The sequence below is a fragment of the Pelecanus crispus genome, chromosome 13 (assembly GCF_030463565.1).
Source record: "Pelecanus crispus isolate bPelCri1 chromosome 13, bPelCri1.pri, whole genome shotgun sequence".
NCBI lineage: Eukaryota > Metazoa > Chordata > Aves > Pelecaniformes > Pelecanidae > Pelecanus > Pelecanus crispus.
Window position 1 is genome coordinate 7,812,413 of NC_134655.1, and position 23,922 is coordinate 7,836,334.

The 23,922-nt window shown below is 43.7% G+C and overlaps 1 protein-coding gene across 1 annotated transcript; it reads right to left on the minus strand.

Moving 5' to 3' along the window:
* Positions 1–451: 451 nt before the first annotated feature.
* Positions 452–5,485, minus strand: PGRMC1 (progesterone receptor membrane component 1). Its single transcript, XM_075720702.1, has 3 exons — positions 5,161–5,485; positions 3,012–3,167; positions 452–825 (listed from the first exon to the last, which is right to left on the minus strand). The coding sequence occupies exons 1-3, from the start codon at positions 5,483–5,485 to the stop codon at positions 725–727; spliced, it is 582 nt and encodes a 193-aa protein (XP_075576817.1). The 3' UTR covers positions 452–724.
* Positions 5,486–23,922: the final 18,437 nt, after the last annotated feature.

Consider the following 23,922-nt stretch of genomic DNA (forward strand, 5'->3'; position numbering starts at 1 on the left):
CACTTCAGATGTGCTTTAAAAGTAAACAAATAATATTAATCCATGCATAATTATGCATGACTGAATACATCAAGTATTCATCAGTCCTTATTAATTTTGTAAGTATCTAAAAGTGATTTAACCTCTCAAAAATTGTTACCTAGTTTTAAAGAAGTTAGTGTTTCATCTGTAAGCCGCTATATAACTCCTTAAAAGCCAAATTATCTTACATAATACTGAATTACATTGCACCACAAATGAGTATGATGCCTCATGGACAAATAAAATATAGCTCCTTTTCTAAAGGAATTACAACGCAAGGCTGAGATCCTGCAGAAGCTAACACAAAACAAGATTTAGTGGAATTTGTGTTGCATATGTGAAGTTACTCTTGTGCTTGTGTCCACAGTGCTAGGTTGCTAATGAAAAACTAGATTTCAACCTACTCTGCACTAAATGGTGATAGAAGAAAAACAGTAATAGTCCTTTATTGCCAAAATTGCAGTTTACTTTAGCACAGAAGTTTTTCGTGCATACTTCAGATTATGCAGTTTTAAAGGAAGACAGATCTTCGACCTTTAGTAGTTTACCACTGAATTTGGAAAGGAAACCTTTGAAAAGAAACAGTTCACTGTAACTTTGGACCTTTTGTAAGCATTGCTGCTGTAGCAACTTGTAAAACAGAAGTGGAATGTTACAAATGATCCTTTACGATTCAATAATAGATGGTTCCTCACTGCACTCTCTAGTCTTTCTTTGCATCCTGGGCATCTTTTTCTTCTTCATCAGAGTATACAGTGGGTTCCTCCCCTTCCTTCAGCAGCTTACCAACATAGTGATACTTAACTGGGGGGAAAAAAAAAGAGAATCCAAGTCATTATTCTGCCCTGAATATGTACCTTTGTTAACTCCTATGTCTGTTTCCTGAATTAACAAAATGCCTATATTATAATAAAACAGCTCTCAGCAACTTATTCCAAACACTAGGGAGAAGGAGAAGAGCTGAAATCAACTACCTGAACTACTGTTAATGTTGTAGTAAGTGTAAGAAACATGCAAAGTGAATGTAACTATAATTCTCCTATTGCCTAAGCCAAAGGATGAATGAATGTAAAGACACATGTAAACTGAGGGACTCATACAGCTAAAGAAACAGAATCCTGGATTAGATTATTTTTCTTGCCAATGTCAAAGCTAGTTTTGCAATCAATGGCATTGTTATACTATTTACGTTACGTATTATATACACACGCACATACGTATGTGCACACATGTCCACAACTTTCAAAGGTTTTTATTTTTTTGTAATGTATGTTGAAAATATCCAATAGGACAGAAGAGAGATCCTTTCTCCCAAATATAAAGATGAATCTGTTATCCGATTATGCAGCTAAGCCTCTGCCTTACATCTCCTTTTGAACATGTGAAAATGCCAAGATCATATACATGTAAGAACTCAAGAGCTATGCTGTGTTGCCCATCTGTCAACTTCAACACGGCAAAAGATGCCCCTGACTACAGGTATTTTGGACTAGCATTGTTGTTATTATTAATAAGAATTCAAAGCAACTAATTGCCAAATTTCCTAGAAACACAGTAACAAAAAGAGTACAGTCCACTGTCAGTCCTGATGCCCGACTCTTGAAATGCTGGATTTAAACGCTAGTTTAGGTCAGATATTTGGTAGCATAGTTCTGCTTTCTGCGACATACTTGTTAGCATAATAAAACAGCCATTCAGTGTGGCATGATTAACAGCCTTGATTAAGACAGGAAGGGCGCCAAAATAGTAGGGGCACATCAGGTCAGGACTGAGATGTTCTAATGACATTATGTGGAGGAAAGCCCATTCTAGCTAGTGATAGTAAATCTTTAATAATGAACACTAGATTTAAAAACAAAAACCATTTGATTTCCACTATACTACTTTTTTTGTATATGCAATTTCCATCATATATGTGTGTGTGTATATATATGTATATAAAAAAATTCATCAAGACAAACAACTAATACAATTGTCTTATCTAAGTGGAAATAATCCCTTTGGTTTTCATTTGCCTAAAAGGCATCATGAGATATGGAGGAATTATTTTTCATCAACAAGATACACAATAGGAGGGGGAAAAAAAAATCATACCAGTGGGCATGCCCTGGTACAAGATCAACACAGCAATTTCCATAAAACTGTGCTTTGATGTTCTTTTTGAGCAGCAAGTTGAGGCACATGACAGAAAACAGTTGGAATTGCCTTTTTTAAACTTTTAATACTAAGCATAAAAAACCAAGACAACTATGAAAGTGACTTCCTTTTGTTAAATCTCAAGTGTGCAAGTTGCCTTTTTCCTCTGCCACTCTGGCCATCACTGGCACGGTAACAACCAGGCTGCTTGCAAGCACAGAGGTGGCATTTGCCCATTCCTGATCACCTTCTGGGGGAGAAAGTCAGCTGGATACAGTTGTCCATTAATTGGATAAAGCCACCAGCAAGGCCATGCAGAATAACTTATTTAGAGTAAAAAAAAGTTATATCAAGAGCTCCAAGGGGGAAAGGCCTAGTTTAAACAGTCTCAAAAAGGCCTAGTTTAAACAAAACTCAAAAAACCCAAGATGTAATAATTCAAATGTTACTCTTATTTCTGAGAACCTGAACAGGACATAAACTTCATTTTTCAGAGCATTAAAATCTAATTGTCTCTATAGATGGGGTCTTAACTGTATGAAAAACATGATCGGAATTTCCAATTCTTGTCAACTTTTTGGGTGGTCTTGTAGATCTTATCCTATGACAGAGTGCTTCCATTTCTCCTACTGTTCTGTAAGGATCAGAGGGAGGGAGAACACAGAAGGAAAACCTGACATTTCTCTTAATTCTTGTGTAACAGTCATTTGAGTAATACTTAGTAAACTGAGATATTAACTCAAAGTGAGTTCCCAGACTGATGCTTCCAGCTGGTAACAGCCTTTTAACCATTGCTTCCCTTATATTACACACTACTTAGCTACTTCTTTGTAAATAGGTTTAAAATTGCTTACAAGTGAATTGTGACTCCCAGTCCCTCAAGGTCTCTTGCTGTGTAGGGTTGAGATCAGAGAGGTCATCATAGTCATCCTTCAGAGCCTCCTTATCCAGGCAGAAAGTGGCAAGCCCTCGGGATGCATCTCTTCCAGCAAAAATCCCATACGGGCCCTCTTTAAAATAAAAACATAAGCAGCATTATTACAGAGGTAATGGATGCTGTATGATCTTCATGGATCAGAGTCCCCAAACTGAAACAGATGATGAGTTCCTACCCTGGTCAGACTTCTGAAATGTTTTTTAAGTTTTATTCTACTTGGTAGTAAGGAAAAACAGAGGAAGAGGACAAGAAACAAAACCATGGGAAGAGATACTGAGTTTGCTGAAACACCAAGACAATGAACCACACAACGTTGCATGGAACATACAAACAGCGTAAGAATAAGCACACAAACTGGGAAGCACATCCTCAGAAAGAGGAACAGAGGAAGGATTTGTAAGTCTGAGGTGAAACAGAAGTTTTCTAAGAGATGCTTCTGACTTAAAGAGCTGAAAGGATGACTTGACAGAAAATGTGGTGGAGATACTAGAAATGGCCAACTTGGAAGAAACATCTATTAAAACTCTCAAAACGCAAGATGAAGTCAAATGATTAAAACATGCAACTCACAGCAGATCAAAGGTATCTTATCAACAGACTCTTGCTAAACTTCGTTAACAATTAACTTGCTTGCATGACAAGCCGAAAATGAAAATATCACGTTGCAACTAGACATTGAAAGTTCTCCTTATGGGAGCTCAAACAAGTTAGATGTGAACTCTGGTTACTGTAGAGTGCATGCCATCTTCCACACCTCCCAGAATGAGTTTTTTCCTAAATTCATCAAAAGAATCTTACTTTTCCATTAAAGTGAAAACCGAACTGGCCAGACACTGTGATGAACCATTCAGCAATTACCAAATCAGATACAACAGGCAGCTTTTACTGTTGTCAAGGAAGGCAGCATCCAAAGCATGGTCCTTAAGTCCAGTGGTTTTTAGTTTGCACAAATACAGAACTGCACATCCAACTCAGCTGTATGTATCATGGCTGCTGCAGAATGCAAAGTTACAGTCCAGCATCATTCAGCAACAGTCTCCAGTCTACGTTTGAACCAAAAGTAATAATCTCATCATGCTTCCAAATACGTGATGTCTCCTGCACTACTCTTCCTTGTCTTTGAGTAGCACTGGCAGCTCACCACTGCAGCTACCTGCTGTCTGGACAGCTCAGGAGCCGTTATGCCAGATAGATCCTGGTACAAATTAGCAAGCTTCAGCGAGGCTGTTTAACAGGAGGCCTCTGTTAAAAATAAACCCCCATGCCCCAGTGGGGGTGATTAAGCTCTTACACCTGGGTGCACACACATCACTAGCTGCTCTATAAGCCTCTGCGTAGCTTATTCAATCCTTGCACGTCTGAAGTGCCTACACTCCTGATAGGAAGGTGCCTTAATCTAAATTGCTAAGTATCTAGTATAAATACTACGCAACACAGTGATGTCCACTAAAAGTTGGGAATGGAATGTAAACACTGAGATAACACTTCACTTCTGCTGCCCGGCACCAGGCAAAGCCACCCGAGGCCAACAAAGCCGCCCAACCCAAGAGCGGCACGACTCCTTACGGTACCGCAGGTACCGTGTAACCTGCCCTGGGAACATAAAGAGAATAAAGAAGCAAGGGAGGCTGGCAAAGCCGGAGTTTTCACAACATCGAGGCCCGACTCTGGAGCCCAGGCAGCAGCGGCGGGGGTAGAGGTCTCCCGGCGCTGCCGGCTGCGCGATCTTGTCACCGGCCGAGCCGCGCACACCCTTCCAGCCCAGGAAAGCCGAATCCTTTCCAACTCTCCGGATCGTGAGCGGGGGCGAAAGGGCACGGGCAGCTCGGCCGAGCGCCTGTCCCGCAGGCCGGGAGGCCGCTAACGCGGAGCGCGCCGGTCCCCGCAGCCGGGCCCGGCCCTCCCGGCGCCCGAGCAGGGGCTGCGGCCCAGCCCCCGCGGCCCCTCCGGCCAGCGGCCCCTCCGGCCAGCGGCCCCGGCCGCATCGCGGGCACAGAGCCGGGGGCTCCCGGGCTGGGCCCGCCTCGCCGCCCCGGGCTCGCCGCGCCGCCGGCCCCCGCCCTCACCGGGCCCGTAGAACTTCCCGGCGCGGGTCACGTCGAAGACTTTGCCGTTGACGGCCATGAGGATGCGGGGGTCGCGCACCCCGTCGTAGGGCCGCAGCTGCGCCAGCGTGAAGTCGCGGCGCTTCATCTTGGGCAGCGGCGGCGGGTCCGCCTCGCCCGCCGGCGCCGCGGGCCGCTCGCCCCGCAGGATCTGGTAGAGCAGGAAGAGGCAGAGGCCCAGCAGGCTCAGGTTGAGCGGGGAGCCCACGATCTCCAGCAGCAGCCCGCCCCCCTCGGCCGCCGCCGCCGCCTCCTCGCCGGCCACCGCCGCCTCCTCGCCGGCCATCGGGCTGGGCTGCGCTCCGGCACGGCGGGCTCCCAGGCGCGACGCGGCGGCAGCGAGCAGGAGCAGGAGCAGGAGCAGGAGCAGGAGCAGGAGCAGGAGCAGGGGCCGGCCCGCCTCAGCGCGCCGAGGGGGCGGGAGGGCTGAGGGGGCGGCCCGGGAGCGCGGGCCGGCGGCGGCGGGAGGAAGGGCGGGGCTGAGGGCGGGGGGAAGGGCGGGGCTGAGGGCGGGGGGAAGGGCGGGGCTGAGGGCGGGAGGAGGCTGAGGCGCGAGCGTGGCTGCCGTCCTCGGCCTGAGGGGGCCGGGCGCCGGCCGGCTCCTCGCCCAGCTCCTCGCCCGGCTGCCGCGGCGGGTGGTGGCGTGAGCCGGGCGATGGCGAGCGCCGCCCGGAGAGCCCGCGGCCCGGCCAGGGCCGCCGCGCAGCTGAGGCGAGGACGGCTCCGCCGGCCGCCATTCCGCGCCGGGGCGGCAGCAGAGCAGGCCAGGCCAGGCCAGGCCAGGCCGCTGCAGCGGCGGCTGCCTTGGCGCACGGTTTCACAGAAGTTTTGGCAAAAATAACCTCGGAGGCGCGTTAGACCCGCGTCCAAGCCACGGCGCCGGCCTGCCGGGGGGCGGCCCGGCCCGGCCCGTCCCTTCCCTGCGCTCGCCCCCCCGTGCGAGGGCGCATCTTCGCTTCCCTGACAGCATCTTTTCGGAGTCCTTGCTAGCCGTCGTGCCAAACTCAAAGCAGGAGAAAAGGGAGGAAATTACCAGACTTCTGGGGTTTTCCCATTCAGGTAATACACCCTGGCCCCCCAAAAACACAGAAGCGGCAACAACCACAAAGTACTATTAGAACATGAAAAGTGTCCAGTCGTGGACTTCTTTATTCAGGCTTCTTTTCAATAGAAATTTTGGTGAAGTAAAACTTCAGATGAGGGAAGTAGTGACTTAACGTATCTACTCGATATGGTGTTCCCATGGAGCAGCTGGAGTCCTGAATACAGCTAAGCACTACTGGTGTTCTCTGCTCCTTCGTGTCAGGTGTGAGAAAGCAGAAGCCGTGTTTTGGGTCTGAGTAGTCGTCTCTGCAAATTGTGCCCTCACCATCCTTCAAAAAGAACACAAACCAATGGCCGGTCAGAATATCATCGTTCCCTCTACACAAGTGAGTAATATCACTCAGGGTGCACATGGAGAAGAAATGCAGTGTGCCGACCTTGATCTTGCATTGTAGCTTGGCAGGTGGTGCCTATCGCTGTTTCAGGGGGTGAAGGCTGCTTTTACTGAACCTATCATGGGGACATTTAGTTAAATAAAATCGAAAGCAGTGCATTTAATTTACTTTCTAATTCTCAGTGTTAGGAATTTAACTCTGTGGGCCACCGGGGCTACTGGGAAAGAGTTTGGCCTTTTGAGATACACTCAGGACCTCTCAGTACTAAGGTGCTTAAACATGTCGGCTCTCGTAAGGAAGGGTGTTTGGTTCCACCTGCTGTCCGATTTGGGAAGCTCCTTGTTTTGTTGATCGGCACCTGGACCTTGATCTGTCCTTTCATGATACACGCTGACTTTTGCTTCCACCTGCTGTGTGACTTGAAAAACTCATTGTTTCGTTGATCTGATGACTGAGATTTGTATTTGGTAATAAAGTAGGTCTGGGGTTTGACCCTACTTAGGATACTAGATAAATCTCCAAAACTTCAGAATTATTCAAACTAGGAGCTGTATTACCTAGCTGGCAGTTAATTCTGCTCAGTGTAGACGTGACACTATTACACTTCATCGTTTTGATATTACATGTTAGAGGAATAGATGTAGAAAAAACAGAAATTTGGAGGGAGATTTTTCTTTCATTTTTTACAATCCATTTTGTTCAAGAGAGAGGGAAAAAACCAGACTCCAAAACAACCCCAACCCTGAATTTGACTGTGAACCAGACACCGAAGGGAAGGAAAAAGAAGCTCTGTTTATGCCTAGTATCCTAGAGAAACCATCCAAGAACAGTTCATTCTTAGATAAAGGGCCAGGAAACATTGCCAAGACTGATAGAATCTCAAGTTATCTGCCACACGAGCACTGGTACTGCAAGTTACAGTTGCCCAACTTCAAGCTCTTTTTTTACCTTGCGGCATATCAAAAAATATTCATATGCCTCAGAATGTGTCCTGAGAAAAAAATAAGAACAGATATTTAGAAATAAATGGGCATAAATAAAATTATAATACATCAGCCAGAATTATCTAAATTCATGAACCCTTTGTTACACATTTCTCACTAGCAAGCTTACTTGGCAATTTCTTCAAATGGAACTGAGGTTCTAGTCAGAACGGGGTTGGCCCCAGCTCCAGTTAAATACCATAGGCATTAGGTGTGCTCCCACACAGGTTTTCCTCTCCATTCTATAGACAACAATAGTTTCCTCTTTGAAACCATTCTGTTAACAACATCTATGAGATGGGTTGATAAAGCAGTTCTAATGTAATGCTCTCTTCTTATTACTTGAAGAAAACATTGGAACTCAGCTAACTTTCATATCCTTGCAAATCAGAGTAGTTCAAACAGTTTTAAAATATTCCTACTTGTTTTTTTGATAACCAGCATAAATGTGCTAGAGACAAAGCAAAATTAGCTCTGCTACATCTCAGCATTCTTCTTAATGCTCTATTTCCACTTTGGAACTTGTCTGGTAGATTTAATGACTCTTTTAGAGCATATTTAATGCCTCTAAACAAAGTGTGCTTTGCCTAGGTTCCCCACGATAACGCTTTACCTTGGCCAAGTACACGGGGACCATTCTTGCCAAGCTGGTTTTGGTCCTCACATTCTCTCATTGTTCCTTTGGAAGCCCTCCACAGGAATTCTTTTCTCTAACTTACCTGACTGACAATTTTAATTCAAACTATGACTGCAAGAAAAGTTTTCAGAAGTTTAGAAAGGTACTAATTTGCATTACTTGTGAGCAGATTCCCAGAGCTGCTGGTCACCTGGAACTATTGCTGGCTTTCATTCCACCTGCAAGGACCCAGCATTTCTGAAGTAGAGATGAAGTATCTTAGCCTCTGAGCTTTCTGAGAACTGGTGATGAATAAAACCACTGGCAAGTTAGGTCTTTACTGTCCAGCCTAAAGTCTGATTTGTAACTCCTACCTGAGAATTTGAGACATTTCAGTAAAGTACCATTACAAACAGCTTGCAACATCAAGTAGCAGCCATAGAGAGAAGTTTTTGCCTTGTGGTCCAATGGCCTCTTGGAATCTGTAGACTTCTCAAGAAACTAAGTAAAGAAACTAAAAAGCAAGATTAAATGTGCCTTACAGGGACACAAGGAATTCAAGCCCTCTAGAGAGAGACAACATATTATATGACACCATCCAATAAATTTACGCAGGCAAGCTCCATCGTACCTGCCTGTTTCTCACAGCTGATGTAATATGGGTATTACTTCTCCCCCTCCCAGCCCACCCCATAATAATTTAACTTACTAACAAGGAAAAAGAAAGGAATGATGAGGAGCTGTAATCTCACTCTTCTTTTACTGACTAGTGCCTACCTATGCCAAGAAAACAGAACCCCTCCCTAAACTGCAGGTCAAGTGTACTTTTAACGCTGGCAGCAGGCGTTATATTAAGCTGCTGTTAGAGTGGGTCTGTTCCAGGTGCAGAGGACCTAGGAATGCCCTGAATTATGTCTAGTCCTCAGATCAAAAGCACAGACCATCTTTCTGCTGGACTTACTTTTTTTTTTAGTTTTTATTTCCATCTCTTACATTTCTGTTTATTTTTCAGTTGTATCTTCTGAATTTCTAGCTGTGTTCTTCATCCAGCTAAGTGCTAGAAGAAAGAACTTTGCAATGTGAAGATGACTCTATGCTGAAGGCTATCAAGATCCTGTCATTCCTGGAGATACATGTGTAAACATCTGCAGCATAAAGCAGCTCCAGATGGGAATTTTTACCAAGTTTTAGAAAATGTGTCAGAGAGGGCTGTTGGAAAGGCAGAGACTGCTTATGGTGGAGAATTGCTTTCCTTGGAAACATACTTATGTGAGCTTGCAACTAAAATCTCTCCCCCCCAGCCTCACCTTCCCCCTTGCTTGCTTGTCTTTTAGGATGCCAGGACTATGGTTTTTGATTCAGTCACGCTGAACAGGACTGACTCTCACTGTGACAAGAAAGCTTGCTTGGTCAGTATGTACAGCAACTATGCTAGAAGTTTTGGAGATGTCTTGTCTTTTGACTATAGATTAAAGTCTTGGTGTGAGTGAATTCTCAGTATGGGCTCCTTTTTTGAAAGGCAGCAGATGTCAAATACAATCTGGACAAGCTGTGGATACTTCTGGGAGAGGCAAGGAAAAAAGAAAACATATGTCTGCATGTGATTCTTGCAATGTAACAGTCTTAGTACCCCTAGAAAGCACACTGATTGACACTGAAAGAGTAAATAAAATCCCTGACTTCCTAAAAATAACTCCTTGGATTTGCTTACAGGTCTGATGAGCCAGGAGGGTTTTATGTATCAAAAATAACTGGATGACACGAAGGAAACTTGGTGCATTCACAGACTGAGTCAAATCAGTAGCACTGTTAGAGGGACTAGGAAATGTTATCTCTGCTCTGTTAGTGTCTGATAGGGAAATGGTATCCATGGTGTGTACACGGGCTCTTCATGAGGACCGGTTTTTACTTACACTGGAGACACTCACTTGGCATTTTGGAATGCATGAACCATCTTTGCTTGTGTCACTATAGCCCTGAAGCAGGGGCTGTCAGTTCTCTGCGACTATGATGGAGTGCTAGTTCTGCTACAGAGCAGATCAGTCTGTTTCAATGTGAATTGACAACCAACTTCAATGTTAATAGATTTAAAGGTTAGAAGAAGGGAAGTACCAATAAACTAGGATGGTAGAGTTTTCTAGGTGTAACCTTGCAACAGTTTAGTTGCAGGAATGCAACAAGATAGGCATGGATTCTCATCTCTGAGTTTATTTAGCTGAAATCTGCTTCTAACACTTCTAGCTGATGACAAAGAGTGCTTTTGCTGCCTTTCTTTGGTCTGTTTTAGTTAGGTGGTCGAATCCAAAGCAGCACAGGCAAGATAGGGGTGACTGAGTAAAAAGAAGAAAGCAGCTGCAGGAAGACAGGCATGTGGAAGGAATATCACTTGCTTTTTTCCCAAAATCATCTAGGTGTCTCGTTAGATTAGATACACTTCCAGGTGCAAGCCAAATTTCTATCTCTTCCATAAATGGTTCATTTTCCCTTTGGTTTTCTGATTTTATTAGGCAGTTGAAGACAGTTCAGTCGTGCTTGGTTTGACACGAAGTTACGACTGCTAAGTAGCGATCCAGTGGAATCCAGCTTTCAGCACATTAAGGAAGCACTCCATTAATTTAACAGCCTTTCCAGCTGTTCTAGTTATGCAGCGTCCTCAGTGGGAAGATCTTTCAGACCCTCAAAGTCATCCCGCTGCCCGAGAGGTGTTACACAAATTCTGGCTGCTGGGAAGATGCCTTGCACCCTGCCCCAGATCCTCCAGGCGATGCGCTGGATGCAGATGTCTTAGGTCATCAAGCTTCGCGTTTTCCCAAGCGCGCCTCAGGAGCTAGGCTGCAGAACTGCCCGCTGCCTTCACGCCCGTGGCTTGCCTTACGCAGCTGGATTATTACAGGTCTCGCAGGCCTCAGTCTGGAACATTCCGTGGGCCCCAAACCAGCGGGGAAGCCTTGGAGATCAGCAGGGACTTCCCACCCGGTGAAGGCACAAGAGCGAGCCAAAATTCCTGCAGCATCAACCCCCTCCGCTTTCCTCAGCGTGGTTTCCCGGCCCCAGTTTCTGGCCGGGGCGGAGCGGGCGGCCCCGGCTGCCGGCGGGAGGGCCCCGGCTGCCGGCGGGAGAGCCCCGGCTGCCCACGGGAGAGCCCCGCCGCGGCGCCCCGGGCCGCCGGTGCCGCTCCGCTCGCTGCCCCCAGGGACCGCCCCGGGGGCGGCGCCTGCCGCCCGCCGCTCGGGACCCGCGGCCCGGGGCGCGCTGGGCGGCGGCCGGTGAGTGCCGGGGAACCGGACGGGACGGGACGGCGGTAACCGGTAACCGGGAGGGGGCCGGGCCCCAGGCCGGGCGGCTCGGCAGCCGCTGCCCCGGCGGGGGTAGGAGCGCGGCCGTGCCGGTGAGAGCTCCTCGGGTCAGGCTTTGCACACGCGAACCCGCCGGTGCTTGGCAGGAACGGGATGGCGCGGGCGGGCGTTTTGCGGCGCGAGCTCCCGGCGGTGCGCTCCGTTCAAAGGCTTCGCTCGCCGGCTGCCGGCCAACGCCTCCGTGCCCCTCCGTGCCCCTCCGTGCCCCTCCGTGCGCCTCCGTGCGCCTCCTGCCAGCGCTGGGTCCCCCGCGCTGCACCGGCATCCCCATCCGCAACTACGGACTCGCAGCCTTGCGGTGTCGGGTCGCTGCATTTTACGCCCTAAACCAATTTTTTTTCACTTTAGCCGGAGTAGTCATGGTTATTAATACGAGCTGGGCTTTATTTTGTTTCTTGCATCATTAGTGGAATTGCTGGCTGTCTCCCAGACGTGAAGTCTTAACACTGGTGTTGGGGACGGGAGAATCCATGTGTGTGCAGTGGTGACGTGAGAGAAGTAGTAGGGTCTTGTGAAGGGAGCAGATCAGCTCCATAACCTGTAGTAGAATGAACAGACGCCCATTGTGTGGTTTCTTTTCTGATTATTTTGCTGATACACTCTGTAGTTCAAGAGCTTGACCTTACAAACAACTGTATGCAGGAGTAAAGCCCTAATCACGTAACGACTTTGATGAATTTCCTGTGATAACTATGCTTGTGCAAGTAGGAGTGGCTCAAGTAAGGGCAAGTGCTTTCATCAAGGTAACAAGCTGCAGGCAGGGTATGAGAACAGAGTATCCAAGAACCCCAGCGAACCACCTCCAGTCTTTTCCATAGTCTAATCCAACTGCTTTCTTGGAAATGTCATTCGAAATGTCCCTTTCCTCTTCCAGCCATTGTGCCGTGTCCTTGCACCATACCCTACAGACATCTCTGTGTGAGTGGATTCCTCTGCCTAGACCCACACAATCATCAGAGCTTGTCTGATGCAGATTTGGATGGGGTTTTATTAATTTCAGACCTGGTGTAGCAGACTCGAGAACTGGAAGGAGGTAGCCTAGTACACATACTCTGAACTGCTTGGGATTATGCTCACTGCAGGTCTTTTACACTTTGTGTTGTCCTGATATTTGGTGGAAACTGAAGGAGGTTACAGGTAACTTGAAGTATATTGTTAGGAACCTTTAAAATAGAAAGGCAAGTTTGGTGGCATTATCTTTTATTGACAGCTTCATGAACATGAGTTTTCTGTTTCTTTTTCTCTCACACAATATAATAAATCATAATTAGGACTCCAGTACCTTTGCAGATACATTATGAGAAATGCAAATATATATTTGTCTTCCTGTTATAGAACAAATACAATGAAAAATTAATCCAGTGATTTCATAGGCACAGAATCACTTTTTGCACTGTTTGGTTGATCGGTTGTTTATAGTTTGGACTTCTAGCTACATAACGTACAGACCAGTATATTGTTAGTGCTTCAGGCCAATTCCTGGAGAATGTTGCACCTGAAAAGTTACATTGACTTAGTGAAATTGCTCATCTTGTTTCTCAAGAATGTCGGTAGATGACTTATCAAAAGATCAACACCGTTACACTTCTCCAGACTGAGCTCCTACACAGTCATAAAAAAATGCAGCCCTGTTGCACAGGTGGGGTGTGAGGTTTGCAAGGATTCCAGAACTGTCCAGCCCAACAGAGAATTTGGGTCCATATTTGCAAAATTTAAAGTTGGCTCGGTTCTTACTCACTACAGTATAAGAAAGTGCAAAGCACTTTCTTGGATACCATACCTTGGACTTTATGACTGGCTCAAGTTTAGTATATATATAGATTTATGCAATTAATGTATGTATATAAATGCTTTTTTCTACTATGCAAAACCAAGTTACTTGGGTGTTACGCGAACCAAAAGTAAACTCCTCCCTTTTTTTTAGATCATTGTGAGTTGGAAGACTTTTCCACTTAAGCTGTTTGCTTGTGTTTCTGTCAAAGATTTGATGGAAGTTTTCTGAAAATGGAATGTCACAGATTCCTGTGACCACAAAGATGGAGATATGCCCAGTGCAGATTTGATGACTCAAAACTCTTTGTCCTTTGGAACTCACAGAACAGGTTTTTGGCTGTATTCAGACATTTGGGAAGTAGATCCTTCTTTTTAGTCTTCCCGGGAGCCAGTAAGTACAGACTTAACCAGCAAAAGTTAAGTTTTACAACTTAAGAAGTTTTACTGGCATTGGCTTCTGTTTCAAGTTAATATTTGTCTTCACTTGAAATGTGTCTTAAGTTACCAGTCAGAGAATTTGCTGCAGACAAATGCACAGCTATGTTTTCTTTTACCAGAAGATGTATGACAGTCAAAGAAGAAATGAGAAATTATACTTGGTCCAAAGACCTGCTTAATACAGGCTCATTTATTTAGACTCTAAATAAATTTATTTAGAGTCCAATGGTTACTTAGAATATTTCACAAGAAAACACTAGCTGCCAGTGCAAATACTGGGATTGTGCATAAGCATTAAGAGAAGGGCTAAGATGATATTCAGTTATGAACAGCTGTGGAAAGTGGGCACTCAGTGAACAATACTTCTTGTACGTAGGAGAGTGTAGTATGTTTGATACCAACAAACATGTCTTTAATCATTACTGCTTAATCTCTGCTAAAATCCACTACAACTTTGACCAGAATGCTTACTGTATCTGATACTGTTGAAGGGTGTTACAGATTCATTCATATTTATTTATTTATATGAACTCTCTGTATAGAAACAAAAAGAAAGTACACGTTGGTTTAGCAAACTGGGGAGCTGTTTTTTTTTTTTTTTTTTTTCCCTGAGGATTTTCAGTAATCCTTATGTTTGTGCTGTGGACAGCGTACGTGGTGTGGTTGGTCTCAATATCTTTAGTTATGTAACATAAACATCGAGCTGTGCAGTAAGTCGAACAGGGGACAAAGCAGCGTGACTGTACGTCAGACTGCAAGCCTAGGCTATGGCAGGAAGAGTTGAACTCAGTGGACAGACTGTCATTGATTTCAATGAGCTCTGGATATGGCCCAAGCTCAAGAATCGGTGGCTTGACTTTACTGGAATGCCACCAGCATCATGTTGATGTACATGATGTACACAGATACATATACATCCTCTTAAAGTTAAAAATAGCTTTCAAAAGCAATGCCAATGCCACAAGCATAGATGCCATTTGAATTTCATCAGTTTCTTCCAAATGAATTCAAACACATTGCATGTGATTTTGTTACTTGACGTTGGTTTTAGTGGAATTGCAGTCCTGTCCCCTCATCATTCCCTCAGATGAGATTCTATGCCAATTCTTCTGTCTGTTTAAGGTCAATCTGTTATGTAGTTTAAGCATAAAGCTAAACAGATTTCTCTCCATCTGGAGAGGTTTATCTCTGTATCTTTGGCTGACAACTTGTATGTGCAATGGAAGGAGTGCTACAGGTTAGAACTTGAAACCACCCATTGGCGAGCAGCACAGTGAGATTTGCAGCTGATGTTATTAAAGGATCGTTTTAACTACTATTCCTCCCTCACTCCTGCTGGCTATTGCAGTTCCCCCCCTAAATCTCATGAGATCCCATCAGGTCATAGCTCACAGACACAAGCGATCATGCAAGAGCCTGAACATTCTTCTGACCAACCCAAACCAGGCAAAACTGCCAAAATACCTACTTGGCCACAAAGCTTGAAAGCAGAATCTTTAATGATTCAGAAACTGAAAATGAAGAGAGCACCAAATATTTATTTCCAATATACCTGCTTGTTTAAGCCACCACATAGTTTTGCTGACTCAGGAACGCTGAATTTCGGGTGGCTGCACTACTCTGAGCTCTTAAAACTGTAGGAAGTAATGAGGATCTTATTTCACAGCTTCTTTTTAAATTGCTGCTTAAAAGCCTGTGGGGGAAAATGGAGGTTAGCGCACATACTTATTTTGCTTACAACTTTGACACCCTCTCTAGAGCTAACCTCAGCAAAATGGTATGTCAAGGAGTTACACAGCCTCTCCTGCTTTCACTGCCATTCTTTGGCTTTTCATCTGCTGTTCCAGCCCCTTCTTCTTTCTGCTGAACATGTGTTTCTTAAATTTAATTGATATTTACTAGTAAGAAGAGGCTGCCATGATTCATAGAAGTCTGTTAAGTATTATTGCTATAATTTGCCAGAAACTGTTACAGTAGCTTGCAGTCAAGTGTGTCCTTTCCCTTCTCCCAGTTCACACTTTACAAGACCATTTTCGTATTCCACTAGGTTAATTGGGAAGCATACCTGCCAGCACATAAGGGGTTAATGCTGCTGTGGTTCGGCTGGTTCTTTGCCAGTCTTTCCTCTTTTGAGTGCCAAGACTTTTTTCTTGCCCCTCTTGTCCCTCTTGTCCCTTCCTAGCTTAGAAGAGTTGGAGCTGCAGCCTTTACCCTGTGATCTGGGGACATTTGTCTCACCCTGGATCCTGGTGTCTGGGAAAACAGCATCTTTTCCCAGGCCTGTTGCTGACTTGCTGCACAGATAACAGGGGTCTAAGGCTCTTCCTTGCAATGTCAGGACAAATTCTGTCCCTATGGTTCAAGAAACTATTCGTATATTCCTAAGCACTGGCAATGACAGGAGGGGGAAGGTTTAGAGAAGACACATTCTCTCTTCTATTTTTCTTCAAAGCAGTGTCAGGATTTCTGAGTTCTCCTGAACTTACCCTCTGGTTTTTTATATGATACATTTCATTATCTCAGTAGGAGGAAGTGAAAGGGTGAGGGAAAGAAAGCATGGGAGGTAGGCTGTGTGGTTTACTTGACATTTGAGAAATGGTCCAAGAGTTTCTCTATAAATTTAAACTGTAGACCCATAGTACGATTACCCAGGAACGTGCTACAAGGGGGTGTGTGTGTATGAACAGTGCTTGCTTGATTTTGTTGCTTTTTCAATCTCTACTTTATACTTGAGTCTGCCAGCAAATGATTTAACACCTCATACGGAGCTTGTGGATTTATATAATTGACTCATTAAATCTTAGTTAAAAAAAGGGAGATGTGAACACAATGTTACAGAGAATGGGGCATAGAAAACCTCCTGTGCATTAAGAGAGTAAATGCAGCTGGAGGTGCCATTTCAGAATTGCCTTGTGTACAATATTAATGAAAGTTCTTTCCAAAATCCCTTGTTCTTTCTGTGCAGATACATTAAGACAGACCTTATTTACAGATGCATAAAGCTTTAAATTTTTAAAGATTTTTGTCCTTTGAAAGAGATTTGGCATGCAGCTATTCCACATCAGAGTAAATTTAAAAACCACAATGCAATGTGTTTGTGTGCTTTTAAGAGTTCAAGAGCAATACAGTGAGCAGAATAACATTAGACTGTTTATATACCTGTTGTTAACTACCTGCATGTACTTCTCTAAGCATTTATTTTTTTAATGCTTATTTTCTTCTTTGGGATCTATCTTTTGTACATTATCACTTTGTTCCTCCTGTGCTGACTGAAGAGTGGATTTAATGAGAGTTAAACTCCTAAAGCTGTGGGTTCTGCAATGATTAAAAATGATATCTTATTGTACAAGAAAATACATTAAAATGTTAAGGTTCTTACAACAAATCAGCTTAAAGTAAGAAATCTGAGTCAAGGAAAGGCTATCATTTATCTCAGAAGTTCTTGCTTTAGTTGATTTGTCAAGCTTCTAGGCTATGCAAAAGGTTTTATGTTATCTTTTTACTACGAAGCAGTGTAAAATAGAATCATAGAATCATGTTAAATAGAGGAAAGAGGGGAAAAAAGGAGCAAACCAGCCATTATTATTGTGATGAGTCTGAAGAAACTATGTTATAAACAATACCACCACAGCTTTTGTTGGTTGGATTAGAGGAAAAAAAGGAATACAAGCAATTTACATGCTCTGATTCTGGTGATCACATTTCTTCTGCTCTGCTGGCCCTCAAACTATGGCCATTGCCACTGCTCTTCATTCTGCAGTTAGAAGAGGGATAAAAACAGTCATAGGGTGTGACTTAGATTTTATTCTACTATACATTACACAGCATCAGCAAAATCATGTGCCCTCATTCCTCCAAAAGAAAAATATTTTGGATTTTGAACAGGTTTTCATTTTGGTGGAAGGGGTGTTACATTGTAGTGTGTATGGGACTCTTCAGAGATAACGTAATTGCTGTTTTTGTAACTGATTCTGATCAAAATAAAAGCTTGATCATATCATCACTTATACCATTTTTACTGATGACCAGTGGTTATTCTGCAACATTCAATGGCACTTCCTTTGGATGCTTTTTACTATCATCCCATTATATTTAGCAATTACATATAAATTCATGGTGAAAAAACTTTGCACAATCTAGGGAAAAGAATCCAGAAGTCTTATTAGCGTTTAGCGTTTGTACTTGGTTACCGTTGCCTTCGTGAAATATTAAATCTCATCCGCAGTGAGAAAATATTACAATATAGGTATTGTGTAATCAACAAAGCAGTGCAAATCCATCTTGTAACTTAGCTCATTAACCTTTAGTTGCTTTTAAATACTATCTAGTCTTATACACATTATGTATAAATAGTCCTCAGTAGATGGAGGGCTTGCTTAGCATTTCCATGACCAAAGGGAGCTCTCTGAGTGCAGAACAAGCATAGCTAATGTTTAGACTTCACACTAGCTTATCTCCAGGCAATACGTAGCGTCCTTTGAGGACTCAATTAGTACCGTGCCAGACAGTATCAGTTATATTAGCCTCTACGTTGTATCCAAAGGAGCTGTTTCATGAAAGGATCTGAGTTAGCGTTCTTGCGTTAAGTGCTGATAAAACCTGTAGAAGGGGTAGGTGACTTTTTCAACTACATGGCGCACGGTGACAACTGCTCCTCTTCCTGTTCCGACCTGCAGCATCAGCTGGTATTTCACTGTATGGAAACTACCTAGATGGAAGGAACCGCTTAGTAGCAAGGATTGAATACCTGAAGCCAATACCAGTGGATCTGAAGTACGCTCTCTTTAAAGACTAGCAACAGGGGCCAGAGTGGTGAGGCTGAGTGGCATTTATCCTAGGAAAGCTGTAGGTATCCCCTAATCCCCATGGTAAAGCAGAAAGATACTAAAGCAATGGACCAAAGTTTGTCATGACTCTTAACTGTAACTTTTTCAGATAGCGCTGATGGTGGGATAATGGATAGACCCATCAGCTCAGGGCATTACTTAAGTGTATGCCCAGCTCTGCGGTTGCACTGTTTGAAATGGGAAGGACTAAGGAGAGATCCAGTTTAAGCATGGGATTATGTGACTTAGTGATACAAACTGTAGTTTATTCAACAGTTGTAGGTAACATTCTTCTGCAATTAGCTTATTTCCTGCCTCTGGGTATTTATTAGATATTTTCCCTTCCCATTATGATGGGAACAGCTCCAGCATATTTAAGAGACAATTGGGAACACACTGGGATATTTAAAGATTCCCAGAACTTGAATCTGAGTAATGTGCTGGGCTGCCGTGTAAGGACTCTGCTGTGCTATGGGTCTGTTCTGGTGAAATTGGCTCAGTATGAGGTAGTTTTTATTATGTGATGATTTTAAAACTCTGGACAGGCTGGGCCAAATCATGTAGTGCAGTCATTGATTTCTAATTTAACTCAGCATTTTGATGCCAGTGATCCTGTAAGAGTTCCCATGGCTGAAGGCTTGCTAGCGAACTTAAAGTTATCTTGGATATTTATAGGGTACCTATTCTTGTAGGGTCTTTCTGGCTGTCCTTATTGAGCGAGGGAGGATGGGGAAAGACTCTAAAACACAGTTCCAGGCACCAGGAACTTTGGGTTCAGTTGCAGTTTATGGTTTCTGGAATAGTCACTGAATTACTCTGCTTCAGTTTTCCCAGCTGTGTCTGTAGTATGGAGTAATATTATATTCTGTGCAGAAGGACACAGGTCTGGTGCTTTTGATTAATCTGGCAGATATCAAGTGGTAGGAGTAGATTTATTATTACTCAATACTTTCTACTTATTTTGCACTTTGTGGAATGAACCAGGTACTGTATTTGTGCCTTTATACACAGGAAAGCTAACGAAGAAAGCGAGATGTTACCATTGCCTACTAATATGAGTTAAACATCAAGAGTATGCAGTTTTGACTTTTATTTTTCTGTTCATTTCCCCATGGAGCAATAAAGCCTGCAGGCAGGCCGTTCTGGGACCTCGCTGCCCTTCTCTGAAGGTTAATGGTCACTTTATCTTTAGCCTTGTGTTTGCAGGCACTGGAGTCAGCCAGCCTTTTCCCCAGAACTGTGCTTCCATGATTTCCTGTATTATTACTTCAGCTGACAGCCAGTGAGATGGTATCAGAGATGACCTTTGCTTTTGACTTTTTATTTCAGTTGCAGTTGAAATTCAGGATGTTGATGTTTTTAGGAATATTATTCCAGATGTGTGAGTCCCTGGTTCTCCTGTTGTTTATACCTGTACAAACAACTTAGGAGCAATTCTGTTGAAGAGGTGGGCCTACATTAGTGCAAAACTAATATATGCGGGAAGTCATTAAACTTGATGGCTATTCACAGCACAAGCATTAGTGGCAATGTCGGTCTGATCTGTCTCCAAGGGAGCTTGGCCGAGAGTGTTGCAAGGACATTGACTGGATCTATCCCTAGAGGGGAATTTGGGAAGAATGGGGTGTAGAAAACTCAATTCATTATTCATATAATCTCAGGATATTTGTTTAGACTCAGTAACTGTTACCTCTGATGTTCAACATCTAGACCAGGCGCTGGTCCATGTGCCTGTAGCTACGTACTGTGTTCTCACATTTCTTTCCAGATGGTCTTGTATATTGGTGCCTGCCTGGACACCGAGAAGGAAAAGTTGTGTTGTTGGAACTTAATATCTTTAACATGGTATTTTCTTAAGTCAGAATGTGTAGAAATAGAGCTCTTCTGTTCGGCTTCTGCACTACTCCCCTTTAGACAAAAGAACCACAGTCTCCCAGTATATTAAAATATTGACCGTGCTAGTATTTTTACAGGAAATACCAAGCTCTTCCACTGTGTCACAAATAATCTGCTTTTCATTCAGACTCATTAAAATCTTAGATTTTAGATTTATGATCTTGGATGAAAAAAAGCAGATAGGTGAGAGGCAGCCCATCCTGCCTATATTGTCTATGTATACAGGGATGCTGTTACTTTCTCTACAAATAAATGACATATAAATATGCAAATCAATCCTTGTAGATTTGTAAAGTGTCGAACAAACAATTCTATCTCTTTACCTGTATTATTTGTTTGGCAATTGATATTTTCTGACACTGAAGTCTGAGGTTACATCTGTGATCCTGTTGCAGATCTAGGGGAAATTAGCTTTTGAATGACACATGGCCTGACCTTCATCTCCGGATAATCCAGGAAGAGTTCACATTTGACTGTGGGGACACAAAGGACAGATTTACCATACTAGTATCTTTTTGGCTGTATTTTAGAATTCAGTAATGCACTGGATAGCCCACACTGAAATGTATCTTCACTCCTTCCTCAGAGGTGAAGACAGTGTGTTTGCGGTAAACTGCAAGAAACGATTCAGACTCAGAATTACCAAACACCGGAATTGAAGAGATTATATATATTGCTGCTTTCTTTGAAATATTTTTTATTGAAGGAACTTGCAGGAAGTCTTCTAATAGGGAATAACAACAACAAAAATCCCCCAAATCCCACACTTTGTATACAAAGTGCAAAAATAGACATAATTAGAACAACATACAGCAATTAGATTCCAGAGCAAGTATCATGGCAAATTGTTCAGGCTTATATGCATGAATAAAAAGCTGATATAGTGCATAGTTAGAGGCCCTTGACTACACTCTCTACTTTCAGTTTCAGAGATAGGCTTCGACCCTCATTTTCCTCCTAATATTAATCACAGATGGATGTATAAACTCTGCAAGGCAGAAATCCTCTTATCTCCACTTCTTTGTTTTCTGCAGAGTACTGTGTGTGATTCCAACCCTGTTTGTTTAAAGCTCTGATACTGCAGCTTTTAACAGTGATGCCTGTTTAGTTGTTTCTTTAGTATTGAAGGGTTTTCACTGAAAATTTCCAAGCCAGACCCACTTGCCAGCTTGGGAATCTCACTTGTAGGAAAGCTGAATCCATTTCTGCTTCAGGAGGGTTAGCACACAGGTAAACAATCTGCATGCCAAATGCAGAGAGAATTGTGGTATGGGAAGAGTGACTTGCGATGTTATGGTTAGGTTTCTGTGCAGTGTTTATTCCAGGTTATAATGGAAGGGGTGCTTTACATGCAATTCAGCTGGAATGGCACAATTTTATAAATACTTGGGCAAGATCAAGCGCAGCATAAAATCTAGCCTGAAAGTTCTCAATTAACCTAGGCTTCATTGCTCAATGGTAAAGACGTGAGAGCTGGAAGCTAGATTTGGATTCTGCTGGATTTGCCCCAAATACCTCATTTGATGTCCAGACACTGACAGGGCTAATTTTTTCAGAGTTAAACAAATGAATAGAAAATGTCAGTTCTTTGAAGGTATGCAGCCCTACCCTAAAAGGAGGGGAGGGTCTGTGCAGCTGCATAGCTTCAGCTGTGTTACGGGATGCAGGAGGGCACATGGTGCTCACGCTGACAGTAGCTGGGAAAGGTGGAGAGAGGAAAAATTACTGAAAAGTGCAAAATGTTGCTATGGGTACAACTGCAATGCACCTGTACGAACAAATGCAACACGCATGTAAGAACTACACAGAATCTTCATTATATAAAATTCAAGTGCATATAGATCAGTATATGACGGCTCACCCCATCGCAATGGTGACAGGGGGGCTGTAAACCTCCTTCAGTGAAATCTCACCTGATAGGCGCTGTGGTTTTTTTGCAACAGCACAACTTACCAGAGGAATGCAGTCAAAATGTGACTGTGTTACAGTGACTAGGAGAGAGGGAAGTAGGCTGGATTTTGGTAGAGGCTAAAGGCAAAAAATGAGAGACCAAAGTCTGCCTTGTTAACAGAGACACCAAAATATACAGGAAATCTGAAATCCTGCCGTCTATCAGTTTGCTGTAGGATTTCTACTCCTACCCCTGCATTTGTTTGGTGAAAAATTCACATGGAACTTTCATCCCTTTCTGAAAAGAAATAAAATAAATATAAATCAAACATCCATGTTTAAACACAGGTTGTGAATCATGGGATTTCCTAACTGTGTGACATCTGGTCCATCCCTGCTGCTTTGCACTGTGTGTGTCCCCTGATTGCATGCAAACCAGCTTTGAATGGACATTTTGCGAAGTGCAAAGTGTCTGCTGAGAGCCGGGGAGGCAAGGACACGCACTGTTAGCCCTTAGAGATCTAGTTGCGAGTGGCTGCAAGAAAAGCAGTAGATCCGTCGGACACGAAACATATTTTGAATTGCTGGTTGTGTGTGTAGCTCCTAACACCTCTGCTGTCAGGCTGCTGGCGTGTACCCTGTGTATGTGTATATGTGTAGGAAGTGACTCTGGAAACACGCCAGTGTTTTTTAGCTCACATTGAGTTTCCCCCATTGGATTACTAGTTGCTGGTGGTTACTTACGTTGAAGAGGCCTTTTTTTGCAATGACACAGGTGAAAATGCCTGTGAAACAAATAACTTGCTGATTTTAGGAGCTGTATTTTGGTGCAAGCATTTCTCAGTGATTGGGTTGCTGGGCCTTGCTCAGACTTGCCTCCCTCATTCCCTTTGGAAAAATTAAGAAACTTGTTGGGAAGTTTACCAGGCATTGGGAGCTCTGCTGCTACCTCTTTGTTGCTGCTGGTACCACTGCAGGAGGGCAGCTTGCCACCTGGACTGCTTGTTCTGCCTGCAGACTCAGACGATGAACCGAGGTGGATTTGGATGTGCAGTGATCTCAGGGGTGTGGTGCAATGTTGGGCTGTTGAGGGAAAGTGGTGACAGTGAGTTTGAAGAAGTCAATGGGGAAGGCCATAATTTTCAAATGAAAGTGGGTCTAGACTGGGCTATTTCAATCAACCCAAACCAAGCCACAAACATTAGAGGAAATCCAGATCTGATTCAACTTCCAGGTGTTTAAACTTGCTGTCTTCCCTATCTTTAAAGAACCATCTTTACTTTGCCAAAGTCTGTATTCTGTGGTTATTTGGTATTTATCTACTTTCCAAGCTGAAACAGCTTTAATTAATTAAGTGGCACTAGAGCAGCCCATTCTCTTTAGCACTTGACAAGTGAAGAGCTCATGTCAGTGCAGTGACTGTTTGGCTGTCAGACCTGGGATACAGTACATAACAGCTTACTTGCACTGATCTACCTGTGGAGGTAGAGCTGTGATGTTCATCAG

Coding starts and splice junctions, on each gene's coding strand:
- PGRMC1 (XM_075720702.1), bottom strand. CDS start 5,485: ATGGCCGGCGAGGAGGCGGCGGTGGCCGGCGAGGAGGCGGCGGCGGCG. Junction 3,168..5,160: donor CGGGAAGTTCTACGGGCCCG/GTGAGGGCGGGG, acceptor TTTATTTTAAAG/AGGGCCCGTATGGGATTTTT. Junction 826..3,011: donor CTGGGAGTCACAATTCACTT/GTAAGCAATTTT, acceptor TTTTCCCCCCAG/TTAAGTATCACTATGTTGGT.